This window comes from Pezoporus wallicus, unplaced genomic scaffold (genome assembly GCF_028554395.1).
Source record: "Pezoporus wallicus isolate ANWC-B61680 ecotype Strahan unplaced genomic scaffold, APGP_CSIRO_Pwel_v1 contig_4722, whole genome shotgun sequence".
Taxonomy (NCBI): Eukaryota; Metazoa; Chordata; class Aves; order Psittaciformes; family Psittacidae; genus Pezoporus; species Pezoporus wallicus.
In genome coordinates this window covers 1,795,571-1,811,154 of record NW_026641840.1, presented here as the reverse complement: position 1 = coordinate 1,811,154, position 15,584 = coordinate 1,795,571, and the positions used below count along the sequence as shown (strand labels likewise).

Genomic DNA, 15,584 nt, shown 5'->3' with positions numbered 1-15,584 from the left:
CATCGCTTGTGGCATTTCTGTGCATCATAGCAGCATCCAACTGGTGCAGAATTGGTGCCTCCAAGAGCTTTGGGTGTGTGTCCCAATGAGTGCAGGCAACGTGTGGCCAGAGATTTGAGGAGCAGCAGCTGCAGCTCTTCTGGGAGCTGCTCAGTGTTGGGCAGAGCAAGTTGTCTCAGCTTTGGAGCACGAGGAGCACTGTTTTGTGCTGCCTCAGTTGTCCTGGAGCACCTTGTTCCCATCCTCGTGATGCTGTCCCTGCTCTGCTGTGATAGTTAAAGCATCCAGAATGTCAACCTCATTCACATCCAGCTTGGCCAAGGACAGACTGTTACTCTGCCACCCAGCATCCCAACAGCTTTCCAACCCATCTCCCACTGTTAGAGCTATATCCAGCCCATCCTGAGCAATGGCCACCTTTCCAAAACCTCCTCCCTGGTGGTTTTGTTGCTGTTCTTTACCTGTGTCACAGACATGCCCCTTCCCAGCTTCTTGCTCACCAGTCTAATCACTGGTGAGTGGAAAAGGGGAAGCCTTGATGCAGTGCAAGTGCTGAAGCACTGGTGTGTTGTCAGCATGGTGTTAGCCACCGACCCAGAGCCCAGCAGTCTATGGACCACTATGGAAGTGACCTGACTCCATCCCAACAGTGGTATGATGCTGATGGGACCCACGGCTCCTTCCTGAGGTGCTGTGAAGGGTTTTGATTTTTCCTGAGCCTGGAAAACCTCTTGGTTCTTGAGTGTCAGACATGGGATGTTTCCAAGGATTCAGTAGAGGGGGACAGTGGTTCCCAGCACCTCCTGTGGGTCAGCTCCCCCTTCCATCTCCTTGCGTGGGCTCCAGGAGGAAGGATATTGCTCCTCAAAGCTGTTAACACAGAGCTTCAGCTGCAATGGGCAGGGAGGGGAAGGCACCACAAATTCAGCATCAGGGACTGAGTAACTGGTGGGGTTTTAGCAGAGCAATAGCTGAGCAGTGCCTGAGTGAGAGTAACCTGTACATAGCCACTCACCAGGTCACTCTTCGTTTCCAGATCACATCTTGTCTCCAATTCCTGTCCTCCTGGTAGGTTTGGGGCTACTTGGGTTCCCTCCTTTGAACCATGTGCTGTCCTTGGCCTTCTCTCATACCAAGTGTCAGCGATGGGTTGAGAGTCGTTGTTGTCAGGGGTATTTTTATGTGACTCGTGTCTTTCTGTGTATTTATAACTTACAGTGTCATAGAAGATGCAGCGATTCCCTTCCTGCTGCAGGAGAGCATTGAGCTTGCCCAGTTGCGAGACAAAGAAAGGTCCATGAAGAAGGGACCCCGTTAGCCAAAAGCAGTATTTAAATCCAGGTTTCTCCCCCCCCGAAAATGGGGCTACTGCTGTGCTTGGTTTTAATGTTCTAGAGGTAATAGCACAGATTTTTCAGCAGGGGCTGGAAAAGGGGGTGAGCCAGAAAGCTTTTTGATCAGGGTTGAGCTTTTGGGTTGGTTGGTTGGGTTTAGGGTGATGCTTTTGTTGGGTTTTTAGTATATGAAGTAAACTCTTATGTATATGTATCCTCTTCAAAGCGTGTGGGGTTTGTTTCTCCATCCATGCTGTGCTACTGGAATCGGCTGCTGGTGACTGGAAAATACACGGAGCTCTGAAGTCAAGTAATTCCTGAGGCTCTGAAATCAGCACACAACTTGTCCTGCTGTTATATGAGAGAAGGTAGGAGAGACTGAGCCTGGCTGGGGTTTGAGGGCAAGATCCATCCCTCCTGCATTGAAACACCTCCAGAGTGCCTTCGATCACCAGCACCCCCAGGCCTCCCCTACCCCATGTGCTCCTCACGTGTGTCCTCCAGGGCTTGCTGATCCTACCCAGAACGCGTGGCCCCATCTGTGCTTCAGTCTAACATCGATGCTGCCACGAGGTGAGAAGCTGCCTTCCCCAAATCTCCTCTTCCTACTCCTCTTTCATAGGGGCTGACAGGGAATGGCAGCTCAACCAGCGATGTGCCATCAGCCTGTGGTGCCAGCAGACACCCTCTTGTGGCTGTTTCCTTCCCTCTCTGCAGCCCGCCCCAAGCGGGGACCATCCATCTCCTCTGTTCCTTTGTTAAGTATGGTGAGCTGAATTCCTTTAACTGAATTCCTTCGGTTTTGTCTGGCTTATGTCAAATCACAGAATCACAGAATGGTTTGGGTTGGAAAGGACCTTAAAATCATCCAACCCCCTGCCACGGGCAGGGACACCTCACACTCAACCATGGCACCCAAGGCTCTGTCCAACCTGGCCATGTAGTCCTTAGCATACACAGCTGAACTTGGTGGAGTCTTAGGCTGAGAAGTGGTGCTCAGCTGTGTGCATCAAGGCCTCCAGACCACTGCAAAGGGGAAGATGAAGTTCCATAATACCAAGCCCTCTCGCAGCATCTCCGTGGCCTCCTCTGCACTCGCTCCAGCAGCTCCACGTCCCTCTTGTGCTGCTGCCCCAGAGCTGGATCAGGACTGCAGGGGGGGTCTCTCCAGAGCGCAGCAGAGGGGCAGGATCCCCTTCCTGAGCTGCTGCTCACACTCTGGGGGTGCAGCCCAGCACACAGGGGGGTTCTGGGCTCAAGCGCACACTGAAGCCGGGTCTCAGATGGGTCTTGAAATTGGTGTCTCCAGCAGTGATGTCTTCTCTGGGAGGACCCTCAGCATGGGGGATCTCTCACTGTGGAGCCTTGATGCCTCGGGGATGGGCGCTGATTTACATCTGCGTGCTTCTGCTTGCGCAGGGAAAATCACACGTGATAAAAATGCAGGAGCCGCCTCCTCCCTGCAGGAAATGGATTTCAGGCTCAGCCCCCAGGGTTCCCCTGCCCCTGCCTTACGTGAGGCAGGGAAACGTATCAGCAGCTTGAAATCTTTTGTGAGGGTTACTGGGAGGGTTTGTCCGAGCAGCAAGATTTAGTGCGGAGCCCGCACAGGGTGGGCAGGGCTGACTCCGTGCCAGGGGGCTCCAGACCCACAGACCACAGAACCCCAGACTGGTTTGGGTTGGAAGGGACCTCAAAGCTCACCCAGTTCCAACCCCTGCCACGGGCAGGGACACCTTCCACTAGAGCAGCTTGCTCCAAGCCCCTGTGTCCAACCTGGCCTTGAACACTGCCAGGGATGGGGCAGCCACAGCTTCTCTGGGCACCCTGTGCCAGCGCCTCAGCACTCTCATAGGGAAGAGCTTCTGCTTTATATCTAACCTAAATCTCCCCTGTTTAAGTTTAAACCAGTTCCCCTTTGTCCTATCCCTACAGTCCCTGATGAAGGGTCACCACGGGGAGAAGCTGGTGGAACACACCTTGGCATTAGAAGGGACAACTGGTAGCTGAACGGGGAACTCAAAGTGGTTTGCAGGCTGGGGCTGCTGAAGCAACACCCCAGCAGTGCAGGATGAGACCCGGCAAGGACCTCCTGGGTCTCCTTCAAGCCCTTCTCTGTCTCTCCCTTGAGTGAGGGATTCAAAGAGGGACCCGGGTGTTTGGTGTGATCACACTGAGCAGCAGCTCTCCTCACCCTCTGCCCCATAAGGCTGTTAAACCCTAATTCACGTTGACAGCTGCCAAACAGCAGTCTATTCTGCAGCATCTTCCCTTAGACAAGCTCCTGAGGGAGCAGGCAAGAGGGAATGGGGCAGCCAGACACTGCCAGGGCGTGACATGGAGCTTCAGGGTTGGAGATGGATGTGTGTGATCAGCAGGGAAATAAACAGCCCTTTGGTCAGTGCTGGGAGCTGTTCCTCATCTGTCTGCAGGACACGGTTACAGGGATACAATAGAGAGGTGTAGCTGCTGGGTTTGGAGCGGTGTCACCAGCAAGTCAAGCCTCTGCCAGCGGTTCTAGGGTTTCTGGGGTTGGTGTCAGTGGGGTTAGTGGAGGAATGAGGCAGGGAGATGAGGTCAGAGTGCCAAACCCAACCGTTTTGTGCCCATTTGTTTAATATACAGCTACTAATGTGGGGAATGGGTGCTGGAGAGCCCAAGCCACCACCAGCCTTCTGCTGTTGTCTTCTAACCAAGCCCACAGCAGGTTGCCCTGGCTGCCTACACACTGTGGTTGTCCATGGAGCATCTCGGCCTTCAGCACTTGACATGCTCAGCGGATGTCCAGTAGTTCTGCCTGTCCTAGGTCCAGGGGTACGGACCTGTTCTACAGCCCCTGTAGGGGGGGATTCTTCACTCTGCATCCAACTTACAGCCAGAAAACTTCACATCCTCTCCTTCAGGCACAGGTCTATATGAAAACACCATCCCTTTATGTCTGACAAACTCTCCACCCCTTCATTCAGCAGCTCTTTACCCTACAGCATCTGCATCCTGCCTCCTACCGCCTTGCTGCTGACCTAGGGCAGGAATCAGGATGAAAGAGCTGCTCTGGGCTTCCCAAAACGCTTTTGCATGGGCACAGTCTCCTGCGCTTCACCTCGAAGACAGCATTTGAGCAGGGATACAGAATCCCCGGATTCTGATCCGGTGCTTATGGAAAACCTCCTGGGACAACACAAATCGGTGCCGTTTCCCTCCGCCGTGGTTCACCCGCGCCTAACACCGGGCCATGAGACGGCGCGTGTGGTAAGCACGCAGCTCCCCGTGGCTGGTAAAGCCATTTGCATTCACGAGGCAGCCACCACAGCTCCTGATTCTATTGAATATTGAATGTTTCACTGAAAAAGGGGAAATTCAACAGCTTGGTACAGTCCCCTCTGTGAAACTCAAGCCTCGGAGCTTTGTTTGACTATGAGTGACTGACCCTGCTGTAATCCCAACCGCTTCCTGCCAAGGAAAACAGAGTTCCCTGGCACAATGAAACGTAAACCTTACACCCCAGCAGCACAACAGCCTCCAGGCTCAAGCAGATGTTCCCTGCTTCAGGATGCAGGAGACAAAGGGCGGCTCAGCAGACTGCAGTTGGTTGGGGGTGAATCCTTGTACATGGGGGCTGCAGCTTGAGTTGTGGGGGGCTGGCGAGGGGGAAGAGAGCAAGTGAGAGCGCAGCAGGAAAAGGTCAGGGAAAGCAGGAAAGAAACGGGGTATTTGGCTGAACTGGCTTCTTCCTTAGAAATTCCCATGTCTCGCTTCCACACAAGGTCCTTGTGAGGCACCACTTGCAGCACTGTGTGCACTTCTGGTGTCCTCAACATGACGAGGACATGGAGCTGTTGGAGCAAGTCCGGAGGAGGCCACGAGGATGCTCAGGGCCTGGAGCACCTCCTGTATGGAGACAGGCTGAGAACATTGGGGCTGTTGAGCCTGGAGAAGAGAAGCTGTGTGGAGACCTCAGAGCAGCTTCCAGTGTCTGAAGGGGGCTACAAGGATGCTGGGGAGAGACTCTTCATCAGGGACTGGAGTGATAGGACAAGGGGTGATGGGTTCAAACTGAAACAGGGGAAATTCACGTTAGATACAAGGAAGAAGTTCTTTACTGTGAGGGTGCTGAGGCGCTGGCACAGGGTGCCCAGAGAAGCTGTGGCTGCCCCATCCCTGGCAGTGTTCAAGGCCAGGTTGGACACAGGGGCTTGGAGCAAGCTGCTCTAGTGGAAGGTGTCCCTGCCTGTGGCAGGGGTTGGAGCTGGAGGAGCTTTAAGGTCCCTTCCAACACAAACCACTCCATGATTCTATGAACCCCACTGAACATGCCACATTTGGAAGTAATTGAAAGCTCAGGACCCAAGAACTGGTTGCAAAATAGGAGATTCTCTTCAAACATTATTGTCTGGTACAAATGCAATACCCTGATCACAAAAGAGCAAAGGATTTTACAACCGGGAAATAAGAGTAACCTGTATGCTCAGCTCTCTATAAGCAAAATAGAGATACAATTCCTACACTGAAGAGCTCCACATTTAAGACATTCCTGTAAAGAGGAGCAGTTTGAAGCTTCCGTGCTCATTCACTTAAGGTGTGCAATGCTCTTTTGCAAGGGTTGCACCCTTCAAGCAGGGGAAATTCATCACGATTCAGGGATAACTTGTCCTGGTTTGATCTGTTTTACACTGAAGGAAGTAACCTTTCCAAGGGAAGAGTGGAGAGCTGGGGCTGAATGTGGAAGTGGTCTCAGCTTGGAGAACTGGGCAGGAATGGAAGGAGAAGAGGCACTGATGTGACTGGGGTGTTACTTACCATCCACTGCCCTTATTTTCCAGACATGAACTTGGGCTGCAGAGGCCTGAGCATGGGTTTCTGCGTTTGTGTCCTGGAGAAAACATTTATCTGCACTGACTGCATTACCTGTGTAACAAGTGAGGAGGTGTGACCACCCCTGGCCCTGCTGTGTATGAGCCACGAGGTACCTTCATTAACCACAGAATCCCAGCCTGGTTTGGATTGGAAGGAACCTTAAATCTCATCCAGTTCCAACCCCTGCCATGGGCAGGGTCACCTTCCACTAGAGCAGCTTGCTCCAAGCCCCTGTGTCCAACCTGGCCTTGAGCACTGCCAGGGATGGAGCATCCACAACTTCCTAAAGCAACCTGGTCCAGTGCATGGCAAAACTGTCACCTCTAAACCAGCAAAGCCCAATACACCCATCAGCATCCCTGTCAGTGCTCCACGTAGCCACTGTAACAGCCAGGCCAGCTTCTGCAAGGGTATTTATAGAGGGAATGCAGCCACGAGGAGCCCTCTGTGGTTTGCTGAAGAAGGTCGGGTCGGTATCCAGTGGCAGCTGGGTACTCACCCCTGTGGAACTGCATTGGCAAAACACCCACTAAGGTTGAAAGTGCAGCTTCTGAACTCCTTCTGAAACCAGGCCACGGAGCAGCCTGGCTTTTTGTTCTGTCACAATCAGTGATATGAAAAAGATGCTGTTGTCCTTCAGCTGGAAAGAGCTCTATGGAAAGGGAACTACTTAATAAAAAGCTGAGTTGTTTTCCAGGCCCTACTGGAATTTAAGGTCAAGGCTATCTGTATCTATCCATTAGTTACCATGAGCTGAGCTCCTTTGTTCAGTTTATCCTATTTAATCACCAAAACCCCTTGGCCACACTGTGAACAGGCAGAGCTCTTCCATGGCCCTGACTCCACACTGTGGCAACGAGTTGTGCTGTCTTGTGTGCATGCAAAGATCCACGCTGCAATAGGAATAGCAAATGCCCCCTCCTCATGGGAAGCTGCTGGGGCAAAGGGGCTTCACTGTCTGCTCTCTAAGTAGATGGTAATGAAAATTAAGCAGGACAAGCATTAATTCAAGAGGTTTATTTACTTGTCAGAGCTCCTACTCCGCATAGAGGAGAACAAATGTTCACACACTACTCACAGCTTCAGCTAGCCCTCAGCCATTCTACTCAGGTTCCCTGATGGCTCCTCACTGGGCTGTTTAAATACACTTGCAAATCCAAGAGCTGGGACTCATCCCTTCAAAAAACCACATTTCATTAAACAACAAAGAGGTCTGGAAGTCGTTTTAACTCTCAACTCAACTCTGACCATTTCACAAAGTCCTTCACTACTCCTACAATATAGACAACATTAACAGAGACCCCAGTGCTCCCACACCTCAATTAAACCTATAACATAGGAGAGGAAGAAAAGAGAGAAGTTAATGGAAGATGTGGTCATGTGGCTGTTAGGAATAAAATCCACACCATTTCCCAGCTGGGAGTGCCTGGGGAAATAATTTCTAGCTTTGGGGAATAGAGAAATTACTTTTTTAATCAAGTTATAAATACATAACCTTTTTTTGGGGAGAATTAATTAGAAATGGATTTAGGAATAATATTTCATAGAGTTTGCTTTGTGGAAGAGAAATAGATACATAAAAATCACTGTTCCTGTTAGGCAGAAAGAGTCAGTGTAATCCCAACAAAGGCTTGGCTAGTAGAGGCCATCAATGGGTGGTCTTCTTCCTCCCCGATGGGATTGGAGGTAGGACAGGTTTGGAGCCTGCCCAGTTGCTGAGCTGAGGCACTTGAGAAGAACCAGCCTTGGACTTGCTGTGCTTTCTCTGGGGGTTCTCAGCAGAGAATTCAGTGTCTGCAGAAATAAGAAGTGAAGAAGCACTAAGAGGGTGTTTATAGAATCATGGAATGGTTTGGGCTGAAGAGACCTTAGAGCTCCTCCAGTCCCAACCCCTGCCACGGGCAGGGACACCTTCCACTAGAGCAGCTTGCTCCAAGCCCCTGTGTCCAACCTGGCCTTGAACACTGCCAGGGATGGGGCAGCCACAGCTCCCACAAATCTGCAGCTGAAAAGCCAGTGTTTTGGGGAAAGAGGGATGAGCAACACCTTCAGGTAGTGACTGCTCTCCCTCTACGTATGGAAGAGTAACTTTACACCTAAGCAGACACTAGCTAATTTCTCAGGAAGTTCATTGAGGGAAAGCTGCTGTATTGAGTGTGTTGCGTTCACACTGTGATGAGTCTGCCACATCAAAGTATTGTAGAATCATAGAATAGTTAGGGTTGGAAAGGACCTTAAGATCATCTAGTTCCAACATATCCTTGCTTCTTAAAAGTGTCATTACTAGAAGCATGAAGAAGCTGCTCTGTAACCCAAAGCTACTGCTTTTATAGTAAGATGCAGAGCCTGAGCAAAGCTGTTCTATATTCTATTACATAGAATATAGAACAGAATGAACCAGGTTGGAAGAGACCTTTAAGATCCAGTCCAACCTTTATCCAGCACTGCAAAGGCCACCACTAACCCATGTCACTGAGGGCCTTGTCTACTCAGTGTGTGAACACTTCCAGGAATGCTAATTCCACCACTTTCCTGGGAAGCCTGTTCCAAGTGGTTCAAAATGTGGTTCAAACCTTTCAATCTGCGCACTCCATCTTCAGCTCTTCTTGGATTTTGATGCTCAGCTTTGGCTTCTTCAGGGAGGTGAGCATGAGGAACAGGGCTCCGAACAGGCAGACCTCCAGCAGCAGATGAACCAGCTGAGATTAGGAATCGTCCCCTGGCAGGACCAGATTCTTTGCAGCTGAGAGGAGGAAATGATTCATCCTTTAAAATAGCAATAAAATAGCATACGCACCAAGCCTGACGGTACCACTGATGTTGCAGTCACACGACTCAGTCAAGAGACAGAAATAAATCCCAGTACTTACCGGTTACACAAAGCTTTACACATCACAAAACTTCTAGTGCTAGCAAACACAGCTACTGCCTCTCTCCATCTGAATTTATTGATTTCATCAGCCACTTGACAGTGCATCAGCTCCAGATCTGAGATCAGAACTCAGGGCTCCTTGTTCCTAAATCCATCTTCGATGTTCTCTCTTGGTGAGTGAAAGAAAAGAGGAACTGCCTCGAAAAGAAGCGTTTCTGTAGTACCCCAGTGACAACACAAACCATGAGCAGTCATTTACCAGTGAGTAGTATCCAAAGCACCTCTGACCTGTTATGTCTCTTGCAGAAAAGCCAAAACACGAATGGTCTGAGACCCTGACAATGATAACGACCGTGTTGTAGCTCGTTCTGCTAAAGCCTTCCCATTTCCCTCTATAGACTATCAATTTACGTCAAGATAAGTAAGGAAAAGGCCTTGATTGATATGGAAGGATCAATAACTACCTATTTCATGCAAAACTGTTACGTATTTCTGGAGCAATGCTTCAAATAATTAATAATGTCTCTGTACAGAAAGGACTGTTCGGGTCTAGGTGAGAGAAACTAATTCATAGATTTATGAGCCTAGGAGGAAGATTATTCACCCTGACCTTACCCATGGGGCAGGCCAAAGGAATTTCACCCTCTAATTCTTGCAAGAAGTGTTTAAGCTTGTGAGAATAACTGTGATTACAGTGTTGTGGGGAAAGGAAAGGAAGTATTTCAGTGCTATTTGAATAAACCCATACAATAAGAAGAAAGGATCATGAATAATGAGATATAACAGTGAGGTTCTCCCATAAGAAACAGGTAATTATCTTGTCACTAGATAGATGTACTATGGAAGACTATGGGATTTTTTCTGTTGCCTTCAAGGTAAAAGGATATTTTATCCCTTAATGTACTGAGTGCTGACGTCTTCCTCTGAGGTCCACTGCACCCAAGGATGCTCATCAAACACCCAGTGCTCCAGCCAAGTGCTTAACCCTAGTTGTAATCTCATTTTAGCTGCCTGTAATACTCATCAGACATAACTGCAGCAGGGATGAGAAATAACTAGAAGCAGTAAATCCAGGCTTAGTATAAACAGCACCTTGGACTCTTCAACAGCATCTATTCCAGTTTCTAAAAGGCTGACTACTGCTTTTTGCTTCAGAGAACACAGTCACACATCCACCTACGAATAAAGGCTAAAAATAGATACACATGGTTAGAATTAACCCCCATGGAGCTCTAGCTGCAACTACTTGAACGCGGTGTGTTAAAAACCAGCCTCCAAAGGTACTCAACAACAATCTCCATGGCTTTCCTCCTCAGCTGTTCCTTTCTTAAATGGCAGAAGACAAGGTAGAGCCTGGAAATAGATCATGTACCACTGGGCAGGGTGTAAAGGGAATGCAGGCACTCAGGCTTTTGTAGTACAAGTGTTACAGGAAGCATTTAACTTAATTAAGGATTCTTGTAAAGCTGCTTAATGAGAACGACATCAAAGGTAAGTGGGAAACTAGAGCTTATGGGGTCTCTGCCATGTAGATGTCCAAGGTATTTGGGAAGTGTGGGACAGAGGAGCTGAGAATTTGCCTCTATGCCTTTGCCAGGTGACCTGTGAATGAATTTGGACAAGGTATCCTTAGTCCTTTCCTGACAGCCTCAGCACAGAAAAGAGACCGTTTATAGGGGAAGCAGGCATGTTGGGGGGTTGGAACTGGATGATCTTAAGGTCTTTTCCAACCCAAACCATTCTGTGTGTCCTGACTTTAAAGTTTTCCCTCGGTAATGAGTTGAGGAGTAAAGCACTGGCCTGCTACAGATCCTGTTTAGATTCTGGTTGCACTGGGCTGCCAAACCCTAACGTACATCGTTGCACATGACGTTGTAGTATTTCAGTTGATGGACATTTCTCATTTGCTTGCGTTTGGCAGGAATGAGGATGTGCAATTCAATATTTGAGTCAGCTCCTTGTTAAATGGTAGGTGAGGTTCTTATTCCACCCTCAAACTTGCAAACAGGCATAGTACAGAAGCTAATGGGAGTCCTGACATGGAGAACGCTGTCTCCTTGTCTTCAGTGTGAAAAGGTGCTTATACAAGAATAAAAACTGTGGCAGTTGCTCTGATTTTGTCTGCTTTCTATTTCTGTCACTGGTAGAAGTGAATGGAATAGAACGGTGGGGTGAGGTTTGAATTGCCCCGTATCAAGGCACAGCCCACAGCCTGTACATACAAGAAAAAGTTAGGGAGAAGATATCAGGAGAAGAAATAGAGAGGGACTCTTCAGAAGGGAATGTAGTGATAGGACAAGGGGGAATGGCTTTAAAGTACAAAGGAGATTTCGGTTAGACATAAAGAAGCTCTTCCCTGTGAGGGTGCTGAGGTGCTGGCACAGGGTGCTCAGAAAAGATGTGGCTGCCCCATCCCTGGCAGTGTTCTATGATTAAGAAGTTTCTACTCTCCAACTCACTGCACTTTGTGTCTCCTCTCCTCATTATGCTGTAACCAGATCGTTTCAACAACCTTACAAATACTTCTGCTTGGTTAAAGTGAGTGATGAAATACAGCAGAGAGGGACCCAAAGAATTTATCATTGCCTGTGGCGAGTAGCAGTGCTTTAAAGTACAGTTGTAAGATCTATTGCCCTAAAGGACTGCTACTCACCAAAGGCGATGATAAATTGCTTAAGCCTGTGAGTGAAAACAAATGGCACCTCAGGCAAACATAATCCACACTTCCATGTGTGGGAGAGGTCAGCCTCCAGCAGAGGACTTGAGAAGTCCCTGGAAACTAGCACAGTGTTTTCTTTAGTGAGATCAGGAAAGACCAGGTCATCGTAGGTTACTTCCCAGGAGGAGAGCATAGCTATGGTCTCAGCAATGCAGAGAGAGAGACTAATCTGTTCTTGATGTGAGATAACCCTGCTCTTGGAAAGCAGTGTTTCCTTCACTTGCTGTGCTCACAGGTCAACGCATTCATACGTACTCTTTCCCCTTGATGGCTTTTTTTACTTTACTCTTTCTTCCATTCCAAATGTTGAAAGCATGAAATTGGAGAGAAAGAAGAACATATTAAAGCACCTCAATATTCAAACCAGATAACTGCAGGTTGTACAATGCTTCAGATACGGGGGGGTTTCAAACACATCTACACAACAGCGTTTCCATCCATCACTCCTCCAAGCAAATTCCTTCCCAACTTCCCGTATTTCCCTTGCAAAAGGAGCTGGCAACACAACTCTCTACCAGTTTGCTGTAGGCCATGCTGCACGCACGGAAAACGAATCAGATTAGCAGTTTGCTTTTCCTCTCCTCACAGTTGTTTTCCCACTGTGTTATTAACAGCGCTAAATGAAAACAGTGCTGAAGTCAAAACACCACAATGTGGTGGAGTAGAAAGACATATTTATTCCCATATGCGAAGGGTAAGACCTTTACAACTCATCAGAGCTTCGCACTCACTTGAGTTATAGGTCTTGCTGCTTCCTGCTAAGGACAGATGATGCATAATCCCTCAGCAACTTATTACGCACTTGGTTTCTCTCACACACTCACTCTGTTCCCCCTCAGCACACTCCACCATGGCACAAATACTCAGGACAAATGAGTCTGCAGAGGCCTGTGGTTTTGCCCTTTTTAACAGCATGCTAATTAACTACTTGTAATTACAGTGGCAGGTAGTACATCACAGAGAGAGCACAGTCTCTGTAGGATAGAAAAGGAACACAGGGGTTTTTACAACAGCAAGCTTAGCTCGAAGTTCTGTTTAACACGTGAGGGATGAGGTGAAGGGGTTGAAATCTCACAAAGATGCTCGGCATTTCTCACTGGTCTGATTTAATGTGAAAAGCTGCCTCATACCAGAAGTGTGACCAGCAGGTCAAAGGAGGGGATCCCGGCCAGAGGTGCTCTTGTGAGACCCCACTCGCAGCACTGTGTGCAGTTCTGGTGTCCTCAGCATAAGGAGGACATGGAGCTGTTGGAGCAAGTGCAGAGGAGGCCACAAGGATGCTCAGGGGCTGGAGCACCTCCTGTATGGAGACAGGCTGAGAACATTGGGGCTGTTGAGCCTGGAGAAGAGAAGCTGCGTGGAGACCTCAGAGCAGCTTCCAGTGTCTGAAGGGGGCTACAAGGATGCTGGAGAGGGACTCTTCATCAGGGACTGGAGTGAGAGGACAAGGGGTGATGGGTTCAAACTGAAACAGGGGAAGTTCAGGATAGATATAAGGCAGAAGTTCTTCCCTGTGAGGGTGCTGAGGCACTGAAACAGGTTGCCCAAGGATGTTGTGAATGTTCCATCCCTGGCAATGTTCAAGGCCAGGTTGGCCAGAGTCTTGAGTGACATGCTTTAGTGTGAGACATCCCTGCCTACGGCAGGGGGTTGAAACTAAATGGTCTTAAGGTCCTTTCCAACCCTAACTATTCTATGATTCTATAATTCTATGTGTGTTTAGGAGGTTATTTAACAATGATTTTTACAAGGTGTGAAAACACAGAGGTGGCAAATCCACAGCATGATGTGTTTAAATAGAGCAGGAAAGGTATATTGGTTTGCATGGGATTAGAACAAGATAGCAAACATGGGGTTGAACCCATCATCCAATTCAAGTTTACCAACAGCAAGACAGCATAGCTCACTCTAAGCCATTCAATTTAGCTCATTCAAGTTGAAGCTTTCAGATGAACTTTGTGGTAGTTTGTGAAGAGTGAGCAGAGGATGGCTACAAGCACACACCTACTTCCTAGTGTGGATGGGGATCTGGTGTGTTACGCTTCTCTAGGTCATGCTGTGTGGCATCCGGCTGTTTCTGTATATCCCATCTGGGCATGGGATTACAACAGATGGCCAGGAGAGGGGAAAAAGCAAATCTTACCCAGGATGCTGCATAGAAAAGCTGCAATGTCACTGCCACAGCAGCAGGCAGGCTTGTTGGCAGCCAGAGCTCAGATGTACTTATGAAACAGGACCATTAGAGTAAGTCACAGCCATCCTGTAAGAGGCAATGTGTACCTGCAGAGCCAGTCAGGAAAATATAGCTGAAGGCACTGAAAATGTAGCCTTTTCATATCTTCTTCTACCTTCACCTCTCTACAAGCTTTAAATGAGATAGGGAGATGTTTCCCTCTCATACCTCAGAGCCTGCTTAGCTGTGGTACGAGTAAATGAGGATGTTCATCACTCGTGAACAGAGATGCTGCACAAGATATGAAGCATAGTAGCAGTATTTGAGATAGCAAGAGAAGGTAAAGGTATTACAGTGCTCAGTATTGTGATGGGATCTGATGCTATCATGGATGAGATATGAATGTGAAGATCACCAGAGCCTCCCAAATGGTAACTATGGTACTCCTCTAAAGAAAGAATGAGAAATAACCCTGATAGCAATATCTGGTAAATTTGTTTTAAAAATGTATTTTTCACTCAAGTTCTGTTTTTCTATACTGGACCAAGTTTCTTTCAGCATCTTTCTCCCTTCAAATATCCTCTTGATAGAAAGCTCTCAAAATTCTCTTTCTGTGTATGTGAATTATGGTGTGTAAATGAAACCAGTCCCACGAATGGCAAGACTTTGGTTTATGTTGCAGGGACATGTGCTTAATAAGGCTGTTGATGTAGCAGATGAGACAACTGCATTAGCTTGGGAAATGGTTTTAGTTCTTGCACACTGCAGCATTAACCTTCATTCCACCCAGCGATGATCTGCTGTCTCAGAAGCTGAACTCACCGGCCCACTGGGTTACTCAGGGGGAAGCTCTGGTCTTGGGTCATATTCCTTCCATCTGAGAGCACAGAAGCATACATTATTGGTTCCAGGAATTGCTGATGGGAGCTGCCTGGTGCAGGAGTGGCTGCCAGGTCCCTGAAATGATATGGAAAGAAAATAAAGTGCTTGTTACCTGCATTTCTATACTGTGATAGCTTCATTGGAGCTTAGTGAGTTCAAAAGACCTGTTCAGCTGGAGGGGAGTGTTATCTCCTGTGGGAGAGAAGCAGCAATATAAGCAGTTGGGGGTAGTAATCCAGGCTCTGTTTATAGCAAATAGAGAGGAACAGTCACAGCTACAGTAGGAATAAACTGAAGCTTGAGTAAGGAGCTAAAGCAGCCTGGATGAATCACTCTCCATTGAGACAGCAGTGTAGGGCAACTTGTTCAGATAGAGACATTTTTATTAGACACACGAAGTGGGGTGAGACTGTGACTAACTCACAAGATGAGAGTTTTCATCATCACTGCCATGTATAACACCTAAAGCAAAGCACTCTTGGTAATTCCAAAGTTGGCATCACTATTATTGCAGTAATTGGCACCACTATTCATTATTATAGACTTGAACCACAGAGCTAAAACCAAAGACAATGACAGAATGATTTGGGTTGGAAAGGACCTTAAGGACCATAAAGTTCCAACCACCTGCCAGGGGCAGGGACACCTTCCACTAGCTCAGGTTGCTCCAAGCCCTGTCTGACCATAGGCTGTTAAGGCAACAAGTACACCACTGCTGGTTTCCCATAGGAAACAAAAAGGCTGGAATCT

The 15,584-nt window shown here is 48.1% G+C and overlaps 1 protein-coding gene across 3 annotated transcripts in view; it reads right to left on the bottom strand.

Annotated features, from left to right (window-relative positions):
• Positions 1 to 7,460: 7,460 nt before the first annotated feature.
• Positions 7,461 to 15,584, bottom strand: part of LRGUK (leucine rich repeats and guanylate kinase domain containing) — a 54,318-nt gene continuing 46,194 nt past the window's right edge. The window contains exons 18-21 of one of the 3 annotated variants that reach the window (XM_057425609.1): positions 14,775 to 14,909; positions 12,035 to 12,070; positions 8,762 to 8,931; positions 7,461 to 7,982 (exon numbers count right to left, since the gene is read on the bottom strand). In XM_057425609.1, the coding sequence (XP_057281592.1) occupies positions 7,837 to 7,982; positions 8,762 to 8,931; positions 12,035 to 12,070; positions 14,775 to 14,909 (487 nt within the window). In that variant the 3' untranslated portion in view covers positions 7,461 to 7,836. The remainder of the gene's footprint in view (positions 7,983 to 8,761; positions 8,932 to 12,034; positions 12,071 to 14,774; positions 14,910 to 15,584) is intronic. The other 2 variants (XM_057425607.1, XM_057425608.1) reach the window with 2 other exon arrangements.